The sequence below is a fragment of the Perissodus microlepis genome, chromosome 22, assembly GCF_051167445.1.
Source record: "Perissodus microlepis isolate ML-2025 ecotype Zambia chromosome 22, ASM5116744v1, whole genome shotgun sequence".
Classification (NCBI taxonomy): domain Eukaryota; kingdom Metazoa; phylum Chordata; class Actinopteri; order Cichliformes; family Cichlidae; genus Perissodus; species Perissodus microlepis.
Window position 1 is genome coordinate 28,431,102 of NC_140481.1, and position 17,621 is coordinate 28,448,722.

The window sequence follows — 17,621 nt, forward strand, 5'->3', positions numbered from 1 at the left end:
CCCTAAAATGAGTGGATCAGATTGAGATCTCTGATTATTCAGTCTGAATTATCCTTAGACACTGCAATAGGTCATACAACTAATTAGGCTCCTATTGAAGGTAACAGTTTAATGTGCATCCAGTTGAACTGAGGTTTGCAAATGTGAAAAGGATTGATTACACTGGCAAACAGCATTGTTTTTTGAGTGAGGAAAAGTGCGACTCTGTATCTAATTGCGGCAGAGAAACATTTAGGGACTAAACCAGGTAAGTGGAGCACTCCAAACTGTAAAAGGGCAGGACTGTAAATACTAAAGTGAAGTAAACTTAACCTAAAACGTGTTTTTTTTGGGGGTAAAAACCTTTTATTTTGATGGAGCATGTCGGAAGTAAAGCTGATTGCGTGTTGTAATGTTATTTTGAAAGGTTACCCTGAAGTGACAGCAGTCATTTTAGCGGACTTGATTATGCGCTCGGTTAGCAGATGGATCCAGAAAGTCCTCCGCAGTCTGGTTCTGTGGACAGAGCTGAGGTGGACCGACACTGTCAGCCACCGGAAGACGACTTAAAGACGGATCAGAAGCCGAGAAAAGAAGGTGAGTTTACTTCCTGCAGCTGAACAGACTCGCTGATGCTAATAAGCTAACGTCCTAGCTCCTCTCTGATGGTATGTCACCTCCACTTAGCTCCTCCCACCAGTGCGCAGAGCAAGCGAGGAGACAGGAGAAAAGCTGATCGCCAAAAACAAAACCCCTGAATAAATACGAGTTGTTTGTAAAAATAAATAAATAAATGATCAACATGCATTAAATAAAAAAGACAGAATACAAACAGGGACTCGGTATTTGTGAAGATGTTTTCTCGGAGGTGAAAGGTCATGCAAACAGCTCCCCACAAACATCTAAAACATGTAAACAAATAAAAACATTTTTAAAAAAAAACCCATAATTAAACATCAAATAAAGCACCTGTAATAAATTTAGTGAGTAATAACCAAGTGAAACACTGAATCCCGACAACATCGCCTGTCCATTGCCAGTAGCAACTAGTCCATGTGGGCAAAGGTGAAGGGTGTGTACTCCTTAGTGTCCTCTCCTCTGGGGTCTCCTGCTGTGGATTAATTTCTTTCATAAAGTGTTTCATTGCAGTTTGATTTTGGAAGCTTTTCTCTGACGCAAAGTAACTTGAGCTGTGTAGCTGGAATCTTCCATAAAGTGTGGCTCGTGTTTCTTAACCTAACAGCGTGGGTCTGCAGCATGTAGTTTACCTCAGTCTTAATTTTGTCACTTTTAGAAATGGCAGATCACATCAGTTTCTTTTGATAATGGGATTCTCTGCAGAATTAAATCTTCTGCTCATCTTTGAACCTTCTCCAGATATTCCAGCTGTTGTTTTTCATCAACAGCTTAAGGGAGCAAAAAACCAACCAGTTACTCTATTTTAAAACAAAAGTGTTTTGTATGTTTATGTAACCTAAGGGCAAGAAAGCCATACAAGTCATATTAATGTGCATATCAGTCATAATAATGGTCATGGTCATGTAAAGAAATGTTCATTATCCACACAAAAGAAACTGTCAGTGTGTGAAAATATTACTGGTTTCAGGAAAAAATGAGCTCGGTATTAAAGTTTGTGTTTCAGGTTTACCTCCAGGTGTCCGAAAAGTGATCGTTGGTGAAAAAGTGGAGCAGGAGTGGAGCTCCAGTGTGGACCGGGAGGACCCAGACGTTAAAGATGAACAGGAGGAGGTCGTCATCACCCAGCTCACTTCCAGCCCTGCCCCTGTGAAGAGTGAGGAGAAACCTAAATACTTACAGCTTCATCAAAGCCAGACTGAGGAGGTCAGTGACTCTGTGGGAGGACCAGAGCCTGATCCAGATCTACAGCCTGACGGGAAAACTTCAGGCTCCTCAGACACAGACGTCAGTGATTCTGATGAGTGTGAGCAGAGCCGTGAACCTGCAGCACCTCGGGCATCAGGCGATGCTGATGAGAAATCATTCAGCTGCTCTGTCTGTGGGAGAAAATTTGGTCACAGCAGAAATCTGAGCAGACACCTGAGAACCCACACAGGAGAGAAACCTGTCAGCTGCTCTCAGTGTGGCAAAAGATTTGTGGACAGTGGAAACCTGCAGAGACACATGGGGATTCACACGGAAAAGAAACCGTTCAGCTGCTCTGAGTGTGGACGAAGCTTTAAAGACAAGACAACGCTAATAAACCACCGGAGGACTCACACGGGGGAGAAACCATTCAGCTGCAAGTTCTGCAGTAAAACGTTCACACACAGCGGGAATCTGAAACAACACCTGTGCATCCACACGGGAGAAAAACCCTACAGCTGCTCCAGGTGCAGCAAAACATTCGGCCGCAACGCCGACCTCAATTCTCACATGTTGATCCACATGGGACAAAAAGCTTTTAGCTGCTCCGAGTGTGGGAGAAGATTTACTCACAGCCGGAGTCTCAAACAGCATCTGAAGAGTCACGCTGAAGAGAAAACCTTCAGCTCCTCGCTGTTTGGGAAAAGATGTTATAACGTCACACATGTGAAAAAGCACATGGCGACTCACGTGAGAAAGTCATTTATCACAGGAAAGAACATCAGCTGCTCCGCAGACTGATGAAGCTCCGAATCAACCAGAAGCTAAACAGGGTGTAGGATTGGTCTCATTTTAACACAGACACAAAACTCTCCACCAGCTACACCACTACCGTATGACTGACTCGTTGCATCCATGTACCTGAGACACTTTATCTCCTTCACTTTTCTCCTAAAGATGAAACTAAATTGTGTTATTTTTTCACATCCTGAGATATAATTTTTCCTCACAATGATGGTGAGGACAAAACTCCATCTGAAACAGAAGTTCTCTGCGCACCACCAACATGTTCATGTTTTAAATCGATTTTCCCCACATGGTGAGAAACCAGCTGAGGAAAAACTTTATTATTGAGGTCTCTGTACACGTGAAGCTCGAGACTCTAGTGATCATAGTTAGCAGAATGCTAAGCTATTAGCCACATACAGCAAAGATAGTTTGTTGATAGGTGTTACAGTCGCTGACCGGGGGTCTCCCCATGTGAGAGAGCTCTTTCTCCTTCTGTGTTCCAGGTCTGCCTCACAAGCTGCAGCTGAGATGTGGTGCAGCTCGTCAGCACTGCATCAAGACTGCCGCCTCAAAATGCCACGCCACCTTTTCCTTCGCTTTTCTCTGGGATGTGGGCTACAGTGGTTCGGGCAGCGGGCTGTCGCTGTGTGAATTTATGAAAAATGGTGTGACTTTGGTGTTGTGAGTAAATGTGTGCCTTTACAGAGATAATTGTGAACCACAGTGGATTTTGGGCCTCATTGGGTCGTTTGGTTGTGAAATAGTTTTTTACTGACGTTAACTTTGTGGCAGTTAATAGTTTTGTTTTCACTTTGTGTCACACCCCACCCCAGATACAACCTTGCTTTTAAGTAGGGTGTAACAATAGGCATCATGGAAAAAGGAAGCAGCTCACCTGTCCAGGAGAAGACGTTTGTCTCTCGATCTTTCTTTTCATGTTTTTTCTGCTGCTTTACGTTAATAATTTAATAATAATGTAATAATTTGTTTCTTACATTGAATATTACACCACTCCTCTGAAACATTATACAGTATACAGAACAATTATTTGCACTGCTTTCATAATTAAATGAAGCTGTTAAAGACTAAATGGAACATTCTGATTTTTGTAAATTATTCAAGGGGCAAACAACATGAAGCAACATCTGTGGGTTTGAGCTAACGCCATGACATAAACCAGCTGATAAAGTACCTGAAAGAAAGACATAAAAACCAATCTGCAGCTTTTAAAAAACTGACATTAAAATATTTTAATTCTACAAGTAAAAATCAGAAGCACAGAGTCTTTTATGACAAAAGTATTTATTTTAATATCAAAAATGAAAAAAAAAAGGAAAAAATTCACAGTGAATGACGAAACGTTCCTCTGCATAAATGAGGTCTAATAGATCGCAGCAAAGGTAACATTCCAGGCATTTTATTAACTCTGAAAAGAGCTTTTACCCCAAAATATCGTTTCACCTGTGAGGCGATCTGCTACTACAAAAAAAAAAAAAAAAAAGGAAAACAATTGAACTCCAAGCCTGCATAAAGCAAACAAAAAAACAACCCAACAAAGGTTTTTAAAAAGTATTTCTCAATTTTCCGCAATGCCCAGTGCACCGACACGAGAACAAAAACACAAAAGACAAAACAAACCTTGAATAAAGCACAGAATGTATTTATAATTAAAGGTGTTCAGGATCTCTAAAGGGACCCAAACGCAGAGTCCACAGACCTGCAGTGATCTTTGTGCTCATGTTTAGTTTTGGCTGAGGTGAGCTTTGGCAGCAGGAAGAAAGAACGTGGTTATCACGCAGAGGCGCTCAGACTGTTATTACTGTATAATAACAGTAAAGCCAGTGTGGAAGAACCATGTAATCTTTCTAACGGCCAGTAGGGAGCGATTACTTGCAAAGATGTCAGTCTATAGAAATCTGCATCGACCTATGAGCTGTTAAGACTTTATGGTTTATGGCCTCAGTCGCTGCTTTTGGGTCTTCTTGAATTTGACGTTTATTTAGTAAATTATGATCCTCGTTAGAAAAACGAGGACAAACAAATGCACCCAGTGAAAAACAGGCCTACTTCATGATTGACAGGTCACTACCTAAAGGGGGTTCAGCGTGACCTCGCCAAAACATTCAGCTCGACATATCAGGACTTAAGGAACAAATGGATGATGTCGACTACATCCATCTTTTACGCACACTTGTGGGCAGAGGTAGAGTTCGTCTGTCTTGGGATGAAATTTGACAGCTTTAAAGATAAGACTGCTGTTATTTATATTTCAGTGTCAACAGACCCCTCGACAAGCGGTACGTGTCATAACTTCCTGCGCTTTACTGCTGGTTATGATTAAAGACTGCTGGAAATGAGGCTCATAAATATGCAGTTATTTCTTAAAACAGCTGGGCATGTAGTTTTCAGCATACGCTACTCCAAAAGGAGGAGTGGATTTGTTTAGAACTACTTTTCAGACGAGGATTAATACATTCTGTGAGTGTAGCATTATTTTAAAATCCTCAAAAGGTTGAAAATTGTGGCTCACTGGTGTGTTTTAGTTTTTAAATCAACAAAAGTCCCACAAATGAATCAAAAGTGATTTGGTTAGTTCAGATTAATGCTTTTGTCTCCTGTGAGTGATGCAGCACAACAACATGTTTAAGCAGGAAGACTTTGTTGCTGGTTTTTTGGGGGGGTGGGGGATTGTTTTTTTTTTTTTTGTGGGGTTTGCTAAGAGAACTTTCAGCGTTTCCGTTCCGGAAACATCTAAACAGTGTAAATGCTTTCCTGTTGTCGTTGCTGCAACTGAAACCACAGCACAGCTTGCTCAGATCATAAATAGCAGCAAATAAAACAACATCAATAGAAAGACTTTAATAGAGAACATCACCTCACCGCCTGCTCTGTTAAGAAAGAACAGATTTGAAATATAAAAATGTAAACAAACTGGAAGTTTGCCAGAGCAGCCATGTCCAGTGAAATTCAACATCTGGGCCTCACGTCTGACTGTTCAGTTCAATTTTAATCAGGCACTGAATGTTACCTAAAAACACACCAACCACAAATCAGCGTTCAGGTTGAGTAAAAAGAATCCCAGTGAAGTATTTTCAGCTTCAGAGCAGTAAAAAAACAGAATGTATTTCACTATTTTTAGCGACACAATGAGTGGCGGTTAGTTTCCGTACCCAAAGTGCAAGAAGCAGCCGAGGTCAGCGTCAGCTCGAGTTTCCCTGCTCGGATCAAATGAAAACTTTATTCTGTAGTGCACAGCAGGGGCATCCCAGAACCTGCTGCTTCAGCGGGCGTTTATACACAATGAATCACAAACATTTCATTCCAGTTCTTTACAAAAACAGTCGTGTTGGCTTTTATTTGCTTAAAACCTCAGACTTCCTCTGCTGTAAATGGCTCTCTGACTCTAGTCAGAGTTCTGAGGTTAAAGGTTAATCAGAGTCTGACAGGACGATGATCTCGTCTGGGTCACACTGTGTCGCCACGTTGACCTGCAATCACACAAACAGCAGCATAAAGTATTTATTCTTCTGGAGAAACACTCGGAGTATCAGCAGAATAAAGACATCTTTAAAAACATGTTGATGCTGTTGACAGACGTACCGGTGTGTCCACATCACATGACCAATTTAAGGTGACGCGGCAACAAGACGCACCCTCGCTGAGCCTCAGTTTTTAACTTGTGTTAAAAGTGAAGACTTCAACTACATTCCAGTTTTTAGTGTTGAGAGGCCAAATAACACCAGAGTTATGATAATTCACACCATGCTTTTCAACGCCCTTTACTATTCATGGAAAAATTCACCTTGTCAGCCTATCACAAAATTATATGGCAACACATCATTTGGTTGCTTAGTAACAGACGAAAGTTTTGAGAGTGACGTCAAAAGCGAGAACAGCAATTTTTGAGATTTGTGGCATTAAGCTCGTTCGGAGTGAAGTGGGTTTTTTTTGTGTGTCAAAACAACGACGCAGCTACAGCTGGACAAAAAACCACCAAAGGCAGCCTTCAATGTAAACACCGTCTCCAGGTGGACAACAGGAGGGGTGATACACATCCTGTTGTCAGGCCTGTGATGTGCCCCTCTGTCTTGTGGGCAACAGGAACTAGTTTTCAGAGTGGCACAAATAATTTGTGTGAACAGATACACACTTCTGAATTTAAGTAGTTGGATAAACCTGTTTACAAAATTTGTAAAAAAAAAAAAAAAAAGAAAATTTAAATTTAAAAAAATCTAATTTACATGTATGTATATTTAGACTTCAAGCTATAAAAATGATTTGTTAAACATTTAAACATATTTAGCAAAACCTATTTCACTTTTCACCACTTTGAGGTTTTATTTTTGTGTGTGATTTTAGGTCCATTGTGTTGATACAGTTTGTCAAAATGACAAAATAACTGTAAATTCAGACACGTGAGGTGTTTTATTTAAAGTGTCGTCCTCACTGCATTGTTTCTATCCTGAATCGTGACTCAGCTCCTCTGGTATGACTCTATTTGCCCCACCTTGTTTTTCTTCGGTGGCGGTGTCGACTGCGAGCTGCTGACCACTTCCTGCGTTGGCGTGTTTGCTCGAGTGGTCTCTGGAGAGTTGCAGCTCACAACGCCCATATCCAGAGGGATGTCCGCATCACTGAGGAGAATGAAAGAGCCAAGATCAACAAACATACAGAGAATAAATGAACCCAGAGAAATAAAACCATGAACTCAAGTTCAAAGAGCTGAAACTACAATTTAAATGAGAGCATGATTTTCGATAACTGGACATTTTCAAAGAAGTCACACATTTCAATGCAGCCTCATCTATTAGACACAGTCAGTGAGAGTCTCAGATTATGAAGTGATGAACACAACAGAAATGATCTGGTAAGTCTTGATACAAGCAAGAGAAATGATTTTGTGACAGAATGATTTTGGGGCCTCCATTAGAGCTCGTCTTAGGATACCATTATTAATTTCCAGTTCAACTGTTACCTCACTGGTAATTAAACATGAGTGTTTTCACACTGCCACACTTATTCTGAGGTTAAATCACCACCATGAAGTTTAATTAAGCCTGAGTTTCTCATCCTGACACAGATTTGGTTATTTAATTAAAAACTAGTCAAACTTTTCACATTCTGTTCATTAAAACTATTTTAGTTCATCGAGATCAAAAGGTGAAAGGCCTCAGCGTCCCAGTAGACGCACTGATGGTTTCCAATTGAAAATGCTCCGTTGCATCGATCTTGAACTGTCGTGTTCACGCCGCACACCCGCCCAGCAGAGTGGAAACAAAGCCTCGTCAGTTTTTAATGGTGGAGGCGTAAAACTGTTCCTCCTGAGAGCAGCAGGCCTCCATGCTGCTCTCCTAGTTTTAAATATTACTATAAAGACATTATAACACCTGCTTCTGCCTTCTGAACTTTGATAGCTTAGAACAGTTACAAAAGTTACAAAGCTAAAGAGCATCAAATATATTCACATTGACTTTGAGAAATAAGTCATTATTTGTTTGTTTGTATTATTAATTATCTCACAAACACATTTTCATCGTGGACTCCTGACCTCTCAGCGACAGCCTCACCTGTCGTGGATGATTAGGTTCTTTCTACTCTGCGAGTTCCTTTCCTCCCACTTCCTCTTCTGGCTCCTCGTGGTTCTGGGGCTGGGCGGTGGAGACGTGCCATTGCTTGTCTGCGTGCCGCACCTTTCCACGCCGTCTTCTGGCGATGACGGAGATGCTTTCCCATTGGCTGCTGCTGCGAGGCCCGTTTCGCCTTGGTTGTAGTTTAAGAGGACGACTGACTCATGACTGGAAGAATCTGCAGGTTCCTGTAAGCTCTTGTGGTCGCCATTCAATAACGGCCTCTGGTCATCAGTCTCCATGGGCTCTGATTGGCTGGGGCTTTCCGCAGGGGAGGGGATATCAGACAGCGGCGAGATCTGGGACTTGGTCTCATCAGAAGCAGGACTCGTAACCTGCTCGTCCTCATCTTTCAAGCTTCCTTCTTCGCCTGCAGAAACGTGTCCAATCTGATCATCGTTCTGATCCTCCTTGTTGGTGCCTTCGCTCGCTTGTTCCACCTCGTTAATGTCGTCTTCCTCGTTGTCTTCTTCATCTAAAGAAAGAAGCAAAAAAGGCACATAAATATTTTCTTCTCTTATCTCTGCCCCCTTCATCTGGTCACAGTTTTTGAAATCTGATAACACTTATTTGACTGTATGAATGTATTCGTTGGGGAGAAAAAGGGAGAAAAAAACAGACCAAATAACAGCCTAAAGGGAAGAAAAACAGTCTTTAATTGAGCCCAATCTGACGGATGAGTTTAAACATTGTCTGTATGAATTCTCTGTGTGTTTATGAGCCACATTAAATTGTTAATCATTCTGTTCAATAATTAAATCATACGTTACACATTATCAGCACAGTGTGGCTAACCTTAGCAGCAGTCCTAGCGGTGTCTTAAAATCACAGAAACTCAGTTATGTTTTCATAAAATAAGAATATTTAGATCCTGGTACAGACCACAGAGGGCAGTTACGTAGATGCACACTCCTGTGTTCTATACATGCAGCTTTTACGTGCTGGTGAACAATGAAATTTGATTTATATCTAATTTGACGCTTGTCAGTCAATATGATGCTTCAATATAACCACATTTATTTGGTCTAACCTGGTCCATCCTGCTGAGTGCTGGCCTGGATCTCTTCCTCTATGTCTGGATCTGAGGATTCATCATCTTCATCCTCTTCCTCCTCCTCCTCAGACACGCCATTTATCTCTTCAGTTTCCACTTTTTTTCCTGACGTGTGGCCCTGAAACGCAGCAAAGGAAATTAAACAAGATTCAGAACACAAACACATGGTAAAAGGCCTGAATTTGTATAGAGCTTTACTAGTCCCTAAGGACCCCAAAGCACTTTACACTACATCCAGTCATCCACCCATTCACACACACATTCACACACTGGTGATGGCAGCTACATTGTAGCCACAGCCACCCTGGGGCGCACTGACAGAGGCGAGGCTGCCGGACACTGGCGCCACCGGGCCCTCTGACCACCACCAGTAGGCAACGAGTGAAGTGTCTTGACCAAGGACACCACGACCGGCTTGAACCGGCAACCTTCCGATTGCAAGACAAACTGCCAACTCTTGAGCCACGAGCGCCCAAACAAACACAAAACTAAAATCTTTTATAGTCTCATAATTTCAGATTAATATGAGACAAAACTTTTGGGATTAAGTGAAACAAATAAACACTCCAGTTTCTTTGTTTTCCCCCAAACACGACTCACAGGTTTATAAATGTTTTTCTTTGTCACATTACAATTTTTCTCCCCACTATGTATTTTATATTTCTGAGCCAGCAAATTTTACTGACATTGGCAATTTTTTTTATTTATTAACTCCAACATACCTCATCAGAACATAAATAAATAGAAAAGGTAAAACCTATGAGTTAAATTTTTACTTCTTTACTTTGGTACTTTTACAGCCCTGTGTGATTAAAATACTTTCTTCCTCTGCTTTATAAGATTAAACTGTAAAATATATTGCTATTCAATACACAAGACGTACCACAAATTTTGACCTTAATTCTTTTTAAGAAATAAAGCAGATTGATGTTGACAGAAAGACATAAAATCTAATGTTTTCACACATAAAAATAAAACCAAAAGGCTGTGTGTCAGGTTTATATTGTTGATTGTCATTTATGGTTAGAAATATCTACTCATATATGCTTAGAGTTTTATAATCAATGTCATAGTTAATAGTGTTAATAGTTAATAGTCTGCAAAGGCTTTGTGTGCATTCCAGAGTGCTCTGGCATTCACACCCACATCCTGGGAGCATGGGAGAGGTCGTACCTTCTCTTATTGTTTTGTGGTAGGATAAACGTAGCTATGTCTGCTTTAGTCTAAGCGCCTTTTGTTTAGATGAACTGCTGGACTTCCAGACCAGCAGGGTTAGGGAAGTCGCTTATCAGGTCACACTCTGACCCCACACACACACACACACACACTCACACAACGCACAGGCAAGGTACTCTTTGTGTGTAGGTAGACATCATATGTTAATGAACCTATGTATATTCATGTAACCTCAATAAAAGAGCAGTGTTACGGGGGAGCGGATGAGAGCAACTGGGGTCAAGCGAAGGAACGGCGTTTGTCCAGTTCTCTCCCGTGCACGAGAAACATAAAGAACTTTGCCTACTCGTGTCTTGCTTTGCTGTGTAATTAAATTGTCTTCAACGTTCCAGCGAATAGGTTTAAGCTACAAACCTATCACTGTGATGATGTTCCTCTGTTACCTCTTTGTCCTTCCTGTCTTTCTGCAGTCGTTTGTTCCTCTCCTTCTCCTCCGTGTCGTCCTGTTTTACAGCGTACTTCTTAATGACCTCCTCCAGGCTAGTTAGAGCAACTTCTCGGTTCGACCGCAGTTTCTTCAGTAGTGAGGGGTCCTTCAGAGCCGGGTCTGTGGCTAAAGAGGGAGGCGAAGGGCGGAGAGACAAGAGGATGAACAGTTACATCAGGAATGACATTCCAGGTGTTTTCTACTATTTAGATAAGATGTGGATAAAGAAAGAAAGAAGACGAATGGAAAAACGAATGGAAAAATACGTGTTTAGAAATCCTTCTAAACACGTATGAAAGGACGACCACAGAGATAATTAAATAAAATACATTTTATTAATTATTTTTTTAAACATCAAAAACAATATAAAAACTGTCACAACGTTAAATGAGAGCAAAAATGTCAGCAGTGAGGAACTGAAAGTGTGGAGCAAACTTTAAAGTAAATTAATGAACAAATATTCATATTTTAATTCAAATCAACGCTCAGATTTGTGGCCTGTGTCTGAGTATAAACACTTCAGTGTGCAGTCAGACAGTGAAGCCCCGCACGAGCAGCAGCATTTCTCTTTATTATCTTACCAGGCTTATAGGCGTCGGTGAGGCTAGAGCCAAAGTTGTAGACGAGGTCCAGGTGACGGCGGTCCTGTATGCGGCTCCCGGTCTCTCTGAACGCCTCCTGGGCGATCTGATTTATATGCTTCCTGGTCAAGCAGAGGTTGTGGCGATCGTTGGCACGCAACACCTGCTGGAGGATGTCCTGGTAATCAGGAGGGTTGTGTTGTACCTCAGGACTGTTGATGAAACGCTCGATCTGACAAAGGGAGGAACACAGAGGACAAAACTCGAATGAAAATATAGCTCCATGAAATTAAATAATCACAGATACAAATCTCTTCTGTGTGATCGCTGTGTGTTTCTGCCAGTTTGTGTTTTATAAAGAACTGCAAATAGTTCGGAAACCTCAGACAGAAACCATTAATAGCAACAAGAAACCAATAATGTTTTTATGCTTGGTCCTAATCTGTGGCCTAATCTCTTTTACACTGATGCTCACAGTTAATGTTAAATTAGAAACCTTATCAGTTTAACCAAGAATATTTTAGCAGTAAATCTGAATTAGTCACGAACTAAAATGTAACCCAAATGTTTCATTAGATTATACGACAGCATCAGACCTGAATTAGAATCAAGTTTAAATGCTACAGAGTTCAGAAGAGCTCAAAAACAGCAGTCCTGAGAGCACACAGAGCAGAACAACAAATGTTCAAAAAATGAAGGGAACACTGAATCACTGCAGTGTAAGATCAAGTCATTTAAATTAAGGAATATCAATCAGTCCAGATGTGAATCCATTTCAACTGCTTTATTTCAAATGAAAGTGTCAACCGGAGGACTGCAGAGGCATCTTTTCAGGCAATCGGAAAAATACTAACGGCCATCAGAGCTCCCACTCAGCCTCCTATTAACTTCACCTATTATAAAAATGTTAAAATCCTACGTCGCTGCATTCTTGAGTTATAGCATTCATCCCACTGTCTCCAAAGCACTTGCTCAGTGGGTCATATGATTGTTAGGGTTGTCTGTTGTCTTTGTGATTTGGCGCTGTATAAATAAAACTGCTGAACACGCTCACTGAGATGTGAGGGTTTAGGACGTGGTGCCACAGACCGTCTCCTCATCCTTAATGATTTTACTCTAGTTTTGCTTTTTGTCACTGGTGGCAGCTTGAAGCAGCACCTTCAGGCTGCACAGGCAGTCCAGCTTCTCCATGATGTCACATCCACACACGCAATCATAAGGAGGTTTGCTTCATCTCCCAGCATAGTTTCAAGTATGGAGGAGATCATGGGAGACGAGCTGTTACATGAGGAGGCCTTAGTGACTTTGTGTTATACCGGGACTATTGGACATCCCCTTGTTTTTTTACTGTCATGTTTTTTCAACAGTGTATAAACACGGCATTGCCTTTGCTGTTTAATGTTTTTTGTTTGATTTTAACATTTCTTTACGGCCCTTTAATCTTCTGCTGATAATGTCTGCCTGATATTTTCTACGAGTAAAGCAGCACATAAATGTGAGCATGCGCAGAGACTGAAGTGTAAAACCAGAGTTAACAGACAAAGTTTAGAACCACAGTCATCATAACTGTATTTGGTTTCAATGAGGCAGTTGATGCAAAGAATCCCTGGCTCTGTTGCAGATGCGTCTTAATCCACCCCTCGGGTTAGAAAGTAGCCCCAACAACGTGCAGCTCACCCTCCTGTTGATCTCAGGGTAACGAGTGCTTTTGTAGCTGATTCTCTGTTCAATGGCTCGGCCTGTTAGTGTGCTGCAGCCCTTTAGTTCACACAGTTTTTCATAAATCTTCATCATCTGGAAAAAAAGGAGGAGGACACGTGAGGGAGGTGTGAGCAGCTGCCACTCAGGCTGTCGTAAACATTTACTTTTTACAGCTTTAATGTCTGTATTAGAGAGTGGAAGCCACCGAGCTGCACCACACTGGAGGCTGACCTTGCGTTTGAGTTTGTGCTCCTGGATGTATAACGAGTCCTCCGCTTCCATGTCAGTGAGACTCAGCTCAGCCTGCTGCAGGCGGCAGATCTCCTCGTTGTACACCTTCAGCAGGTTCTCCAGGTACGCTATCTGAGAGGAACACACAGGACAGACATGAATGATCAGGGGTGATTTCCTACAAAAGTGTCAAACCCTTACTGTTGCTGAAAAATAAAAGGAGGGATATTTTATATTTTTAATAGTTTATATTTAATGGCTGCCTTAACCAGTGTGCTTTGATCTGCTTTACTCTCTTTTTCCTTTTAAAATGACTATATTGAAGTCATATTAAAAACACTGAGGCAAATTGTGCTGTGCAAATAAAACTGTATATATAATATACAGTATACAAATAAAACTTTGATTATAATCCCAAGATTCATTCAACAGCAGCACCTAATCCACACTAACCTGCTTCCTGGAAGCTCTTTTAGCTTTTCTCTCCTCTTCTCGGTCTGCCTCTCTGTTCTCTTGTTGTCCTGAGGTGGAAGGCTGCTCTTCATCTGCTGCCGGCTGCACACCTTCTTCCTCCTCGTCCAGGTTACCTTTACTCTTGCTTGTACTTTTGAGCGTGACGGAGGTAGACTGAAGATCACTCGACATTGAGGTAGAAGGCCCAGGGTCAACCTTGAAGAGGGTTTGCCTCTTCTTGATGGCATGCTGCTTGAGCACAGTACACAGTTCATTGATGTAGACAAATGTTTTAGAGCGGTTGGCCTGAGCGCGAGTCAAACATCGTCCCAAAGTGTTCCTCAACTCCACTGATGACAGGAAGTCCAGGCAGGCCTTGGAGTGCTTTGTCTGGAGGAAGGTCAAGACCTCCGGGCAGTCCTCTGTGAGGGGCCGGCAGTGCTCCACAAACTGGAGGGAAGAAAACAGAAAAAAGGATGAGATAAAGTAGAAAGTATGACAGATAAGGAACCAAAGAGAACAACAAGGGAGTGAAAAAAAAACAGATGTTGCAAGACTGGTTTGACTCAAACACACATCTGCAGTATAAAGTGGCCCAGGATTGACTTTATAGGGTGTATCTGTATATTTCCAAATAAGTAGGTAGATTTATATGAGGAAGTTTAGATCATAAAGTTTAATATTACATACATATTTAACGCCAGTGTTTATATCCTCTCACAGTACACTCTCCAACTAAATCAACCTCACCCACCCCATCAGTTCATTTCTTAAACACAAAAAACTGTCACTATTAACGAGACTGTTATACAAGCCAAATTTAAAAAACTCTTAACTGTTTGTTTTTATTATAGTTTTTTTTCTTCGTTATTTTATTATAGTTTTTGTTTAAAATATCAAAATGAAATATACAAAAATGGTCTTACCAACTTTCTCATGTTACAAACTCTGGGCCTTCAAATACTAAACGTGTTTTTTTTAATGACTGTTTTAATAAAATTGTTTTGCACCCAGTGGAGGAGAGCTGTAGGATGTACTTCGCCTCATGCTGGGATAAACTCCATGGAACGATGTTCTGCAAAACTAGACTGTACTCAGGAATTTGCATTTACTGAATCACTATGAGACAACATATAACAGGTTAAACACCATACAATCCCCTCTTATTTTTAAAGCTGAGTTACTGGTGACAAGCGAGCTGTGGACCTTCCTGTGTTTCCCCTACAGGCAGGCTGGTCAGGCCCCCAGTGTGGTAAAGACCACCAGCTGCAGTCTAGAAGAGTGGAGTTGATCTGCTCAATGAGGAACTAACTGATGACACCACTGAGTTTCCCCACAGTATTATTTGGAAAACATGGATCATCTCACTTGTTAATTTGATTTAAAAGTCAACATTTAAATATATCATGTTTCAACAATTAGCCTAAAAACACACAGATGAGATTTTAAGTCAATGTCACCCAGACAGAAAAACTGAGCACTTAGAGCAATCTGAAGTCTGATACACATGAAATACTTCTGCATAAATGTCATTATTTTAAGTTCTGGTCATGAACTTTGGAACATCATATAAACTCACCTCAGTGAACAACTTCTGATTCTCTGCCTGCAGACACTGCGTGGTCTTCTTCGCTGTAGCGAAGGGTGACTGGGTAATGTGTGTGGGCACTGGCAGCTGAGCTTTGAGCGGCGAGACATTTTTGGCTTGAAGGTCAGGGCTTGATTTGGAGGCAGAGGAGGAGGGCTGAGGACTCTCTTTTTCTTCGTCTTCCTCATCAAGCACAATGATTTTATCTGCCATCGAGGCAGGAGCCACTGCCATTCAAAACGCCGGCTTTCTAAAATACAAACAGGCAGAATGAGACCAGAACAGGATGATACACAAGCATCAGAACTTCAGTGTTTTCAAGATCTGTACAATATTTACATTGGCACAAAAAAAAAGGTGACAAATTCTGGCCATGTGGGCACTTCTGATTATTTAAATACCAAGGCAGGGACCTGCACTGTGAACAGAGTTCAACAAACCCAGGATATTTTTATCTGGTTTCAAAGAGAACCAGTTTCAGGTCATATTCACATGAAAGACCTGAAACATAGACAAGTCTAATGACTGCAGAGTGACTACCTTTACAAACTATAATGTCAGAACACAAAATGAAGAGTAACACACAGTAAGGCTGAAAGCACCACAGCTGCCAGATGAAATTACTGTGTGTCTGTACGAGGAAATGTTTCAAAAGTGCTACATTAATGTGTGGAAAAGTCCTCCAATATCAAAAAAGTCAATTTAAAGTCAGGAATGAAAGCTGAACATATGCATTTGTGCGCATTGACAAAGCTGTCACTTTCACAGCTCCACCATAAAGACACAGGAGGATCTGAAGTATAATTAAAATTTTTTAGTTTGTAAAATAAACACTATAGTGTGCAGATGTGTGTGAGACAGTTTCAGCTGCACCCACGTATAAAGGAATGAAATAATTTAAACATTGCTTGCGGTGAAAAGAGAAAAAGCAGGAATAAAGCTGAGTATAAAAATCCATATTTTTTACTGATGCTCACCAGAGTATGATGGTCAGTAGGTACTGGTTTTATACATGTATGCTACTCTTCTTTAACACAACCTACTGTGGATCAGCATAGTTACCTGATAATAGATGAAGCACCTTTGAAAGGTTTAAAAACTGGGGTTGACCTGAAGTCCCCTCACTATGCCCCAAATCCTGCTTCATAGAGCAGGCCCCTGGTTAGGTTCATGGAGTCTGTTTAAATCAGCTCTGACTGAGGATCCCTTATCTCTGGATTAAAAAAACAGATTAATCTGAGCAAATAGCTTCCTAAAACAGGGGCATGATCACTCAAATTCCCAAGCTGGGTAATGGATTTCTGGAATGACCGCTAAAATACCTTCTGTGGCCCTCAGAAGTCTTAGAAGTCTCCAAAGTCATGTCAGTTGACTGCTTTCAACAATGTCCCGTTGCCTAGACAATTCACCTGAGGATGTGTGAACCTGTGATTTACATGCCACCATTTTCTATCATCAGTTAAACTTCAATAACTGGAAGGCAGACTCCTGCGTCCATATTACAGCATTAACACAGAAGCATCGAGAGTTTGTGAATTTGATGCTTCATTTAGGGCTACAGAAGCCGGCTGATCAGCGTTATCGTTCCGCTGTGTTTACTCGGAAAATAGGAAAACAAACAGGGGATAGCAGTTTCCAAACACATGAAAGTGAAACTAATCACGATGACACAGACAGCACATTACAGGTGGAAAACTTAAGACAGAAGGTTAAATAAAGCACGCCCACGCACACCGTAATAATGCGACAGTAGGATACACACCGACCTGTTCTTTACAAGCCGCTGGAGTTGACAACGAAACAAGAAAACGTTGCACCGCCACAGGACATGACAACACTCCAGTTACTTAGCTGACGTTAGCTCTGGAGGCTAGTTAGCATTCGGACTTTTCTAAGTAAAAAAATAACCTGCCGGAAAAAAAGTCGAGTTACGCTCTCATCGCCTCGTGAACCGGGTAAACAAACCCGAGATAACCTCTAATCTCGTTCGTTTTTATCAGACTGGATCTTCTTCATCAAAACAATGCCCCTTCACTTAGCTGTGCTATCGAATCGAGATCGAAAATGTACCCGCTAAACTCCGCTCAACATCAACGCCTCTGATTGGACGACAGATTCGTGACGATGAGTA

The 17,621-nt window shown here is 41.3% G+C and overlaps 2 protein-coding genes across 4 annotated transcripts; one reads left to right on the forward strand and one right to left on the reverse strand.

The window, feature by feature from the left end:
- Positions 1 to 400: 400 nt before the first annotated feature.
- Positions 401 to 4,145, forward strand: LOC146363406 (uncharacterized). Of its 2 annotated transcripts, none has more exons than XM_084920216.1 (2): positions 401 to 576; positions 1,610 to 4,145. In XM_084920216.1, the coding sequence occupies exons 1-2, from the start codon at positions 465 to 467 to the stop codon at positions 2,602 to 2,604; spliced, it is 1,107 nt and encodes a 368-aa protein (XP_084776342.1). In that variant the 5' UTR covers positions 401 to 464; the 3' UTR covers positions 2,605 to 4,145. The 2 variants fall into 2 exon arrangements, with proteins under 2 accessions (XP_084776342.1, XP_084776343.1); XM_084920217.1 differs by having other exon boundaries at positions 402 to 576; positions 1,622 to 4,145.
- On the reverse strand, positions 3,875 to 17,598 carry daxx (death-domain associated protein). 2 transcript variants are annotated; one of them, XM_084920208.1, is made up of 11 exons: positions 17,257 to 17,598; positions 15,482 to 15,740; positions 13,903 to 14,352; positions 13,450 to 13,581; positions 13,195 to 13,311; positions 11,518 to 11,749; positions 10,893 to 11,062; positions 9,250 to 9,391; positions 8,160 to 8,694; positions 7,100 to 7,226; positions 3,875 to 6,080 (listed from the first exon to the last, which is right to left on the reverse strand). In XM_084920208.1, the coding sequence occupies exons 2-11, from the start codon at positions 15,722 to 15,724 to the stop codon at positions 6,021 to 6,023; spliced, it is 2,208 nt and encodes a 735-aa protein (XP_084776334.1). In that variant the 5' UTR covers positions 15,725 to 15,740; positions 17,257 to 17,598; the 3' UTR covers positions 3,875 to 6,020. The 2 variants fall into 2 exon arrangements, with proteins under 2 accessions (XP_084776334.1, XP_084776335.1); XM_084920209.1 differs by having other exon boundaries at positions 17,253 to 17,598.
- Positions 17,599 to 17,621: the final 23 nt, after the last annotated feature.

Coding starts and splice junctions, on each gene's coding strand:
- daxx (XM_084920208.1), bottom strand. CDS start 15,724: ATGGCAGTGGCTCCTGCCTCGATGGCAGATAAAATCATTGTGCTTGAT. Junction 13,582..13,902: donor AAAGAGCTTCCAGGAAGCAG/GTTAGTGTGGAT, acceptor TGTTCCTCTCAG/ATAGCGTACCTGGAGAACCT. Junction 6,081..7,099: donor CGCCACCGAAGAAAAACAAG/GTGGGGCAAATA, acceptor GTGTGATTGCAG/GTCAACGTGGCGACACAGTG.
- LOC146363406 (XM_084920216.1), top strand. CDS start 465: ATGGATCCAGAAAGTCCTCCGCAGTCTGGTTCTGTGGACAGAGCTGAG. Junction 577..1,609: donor TCAGAAGCCGAGAAAAGAAG/GTGAGTTTACTT, acceptor TCGGTATTAAAG/TTTGTGTTTCAGGTTTACCT.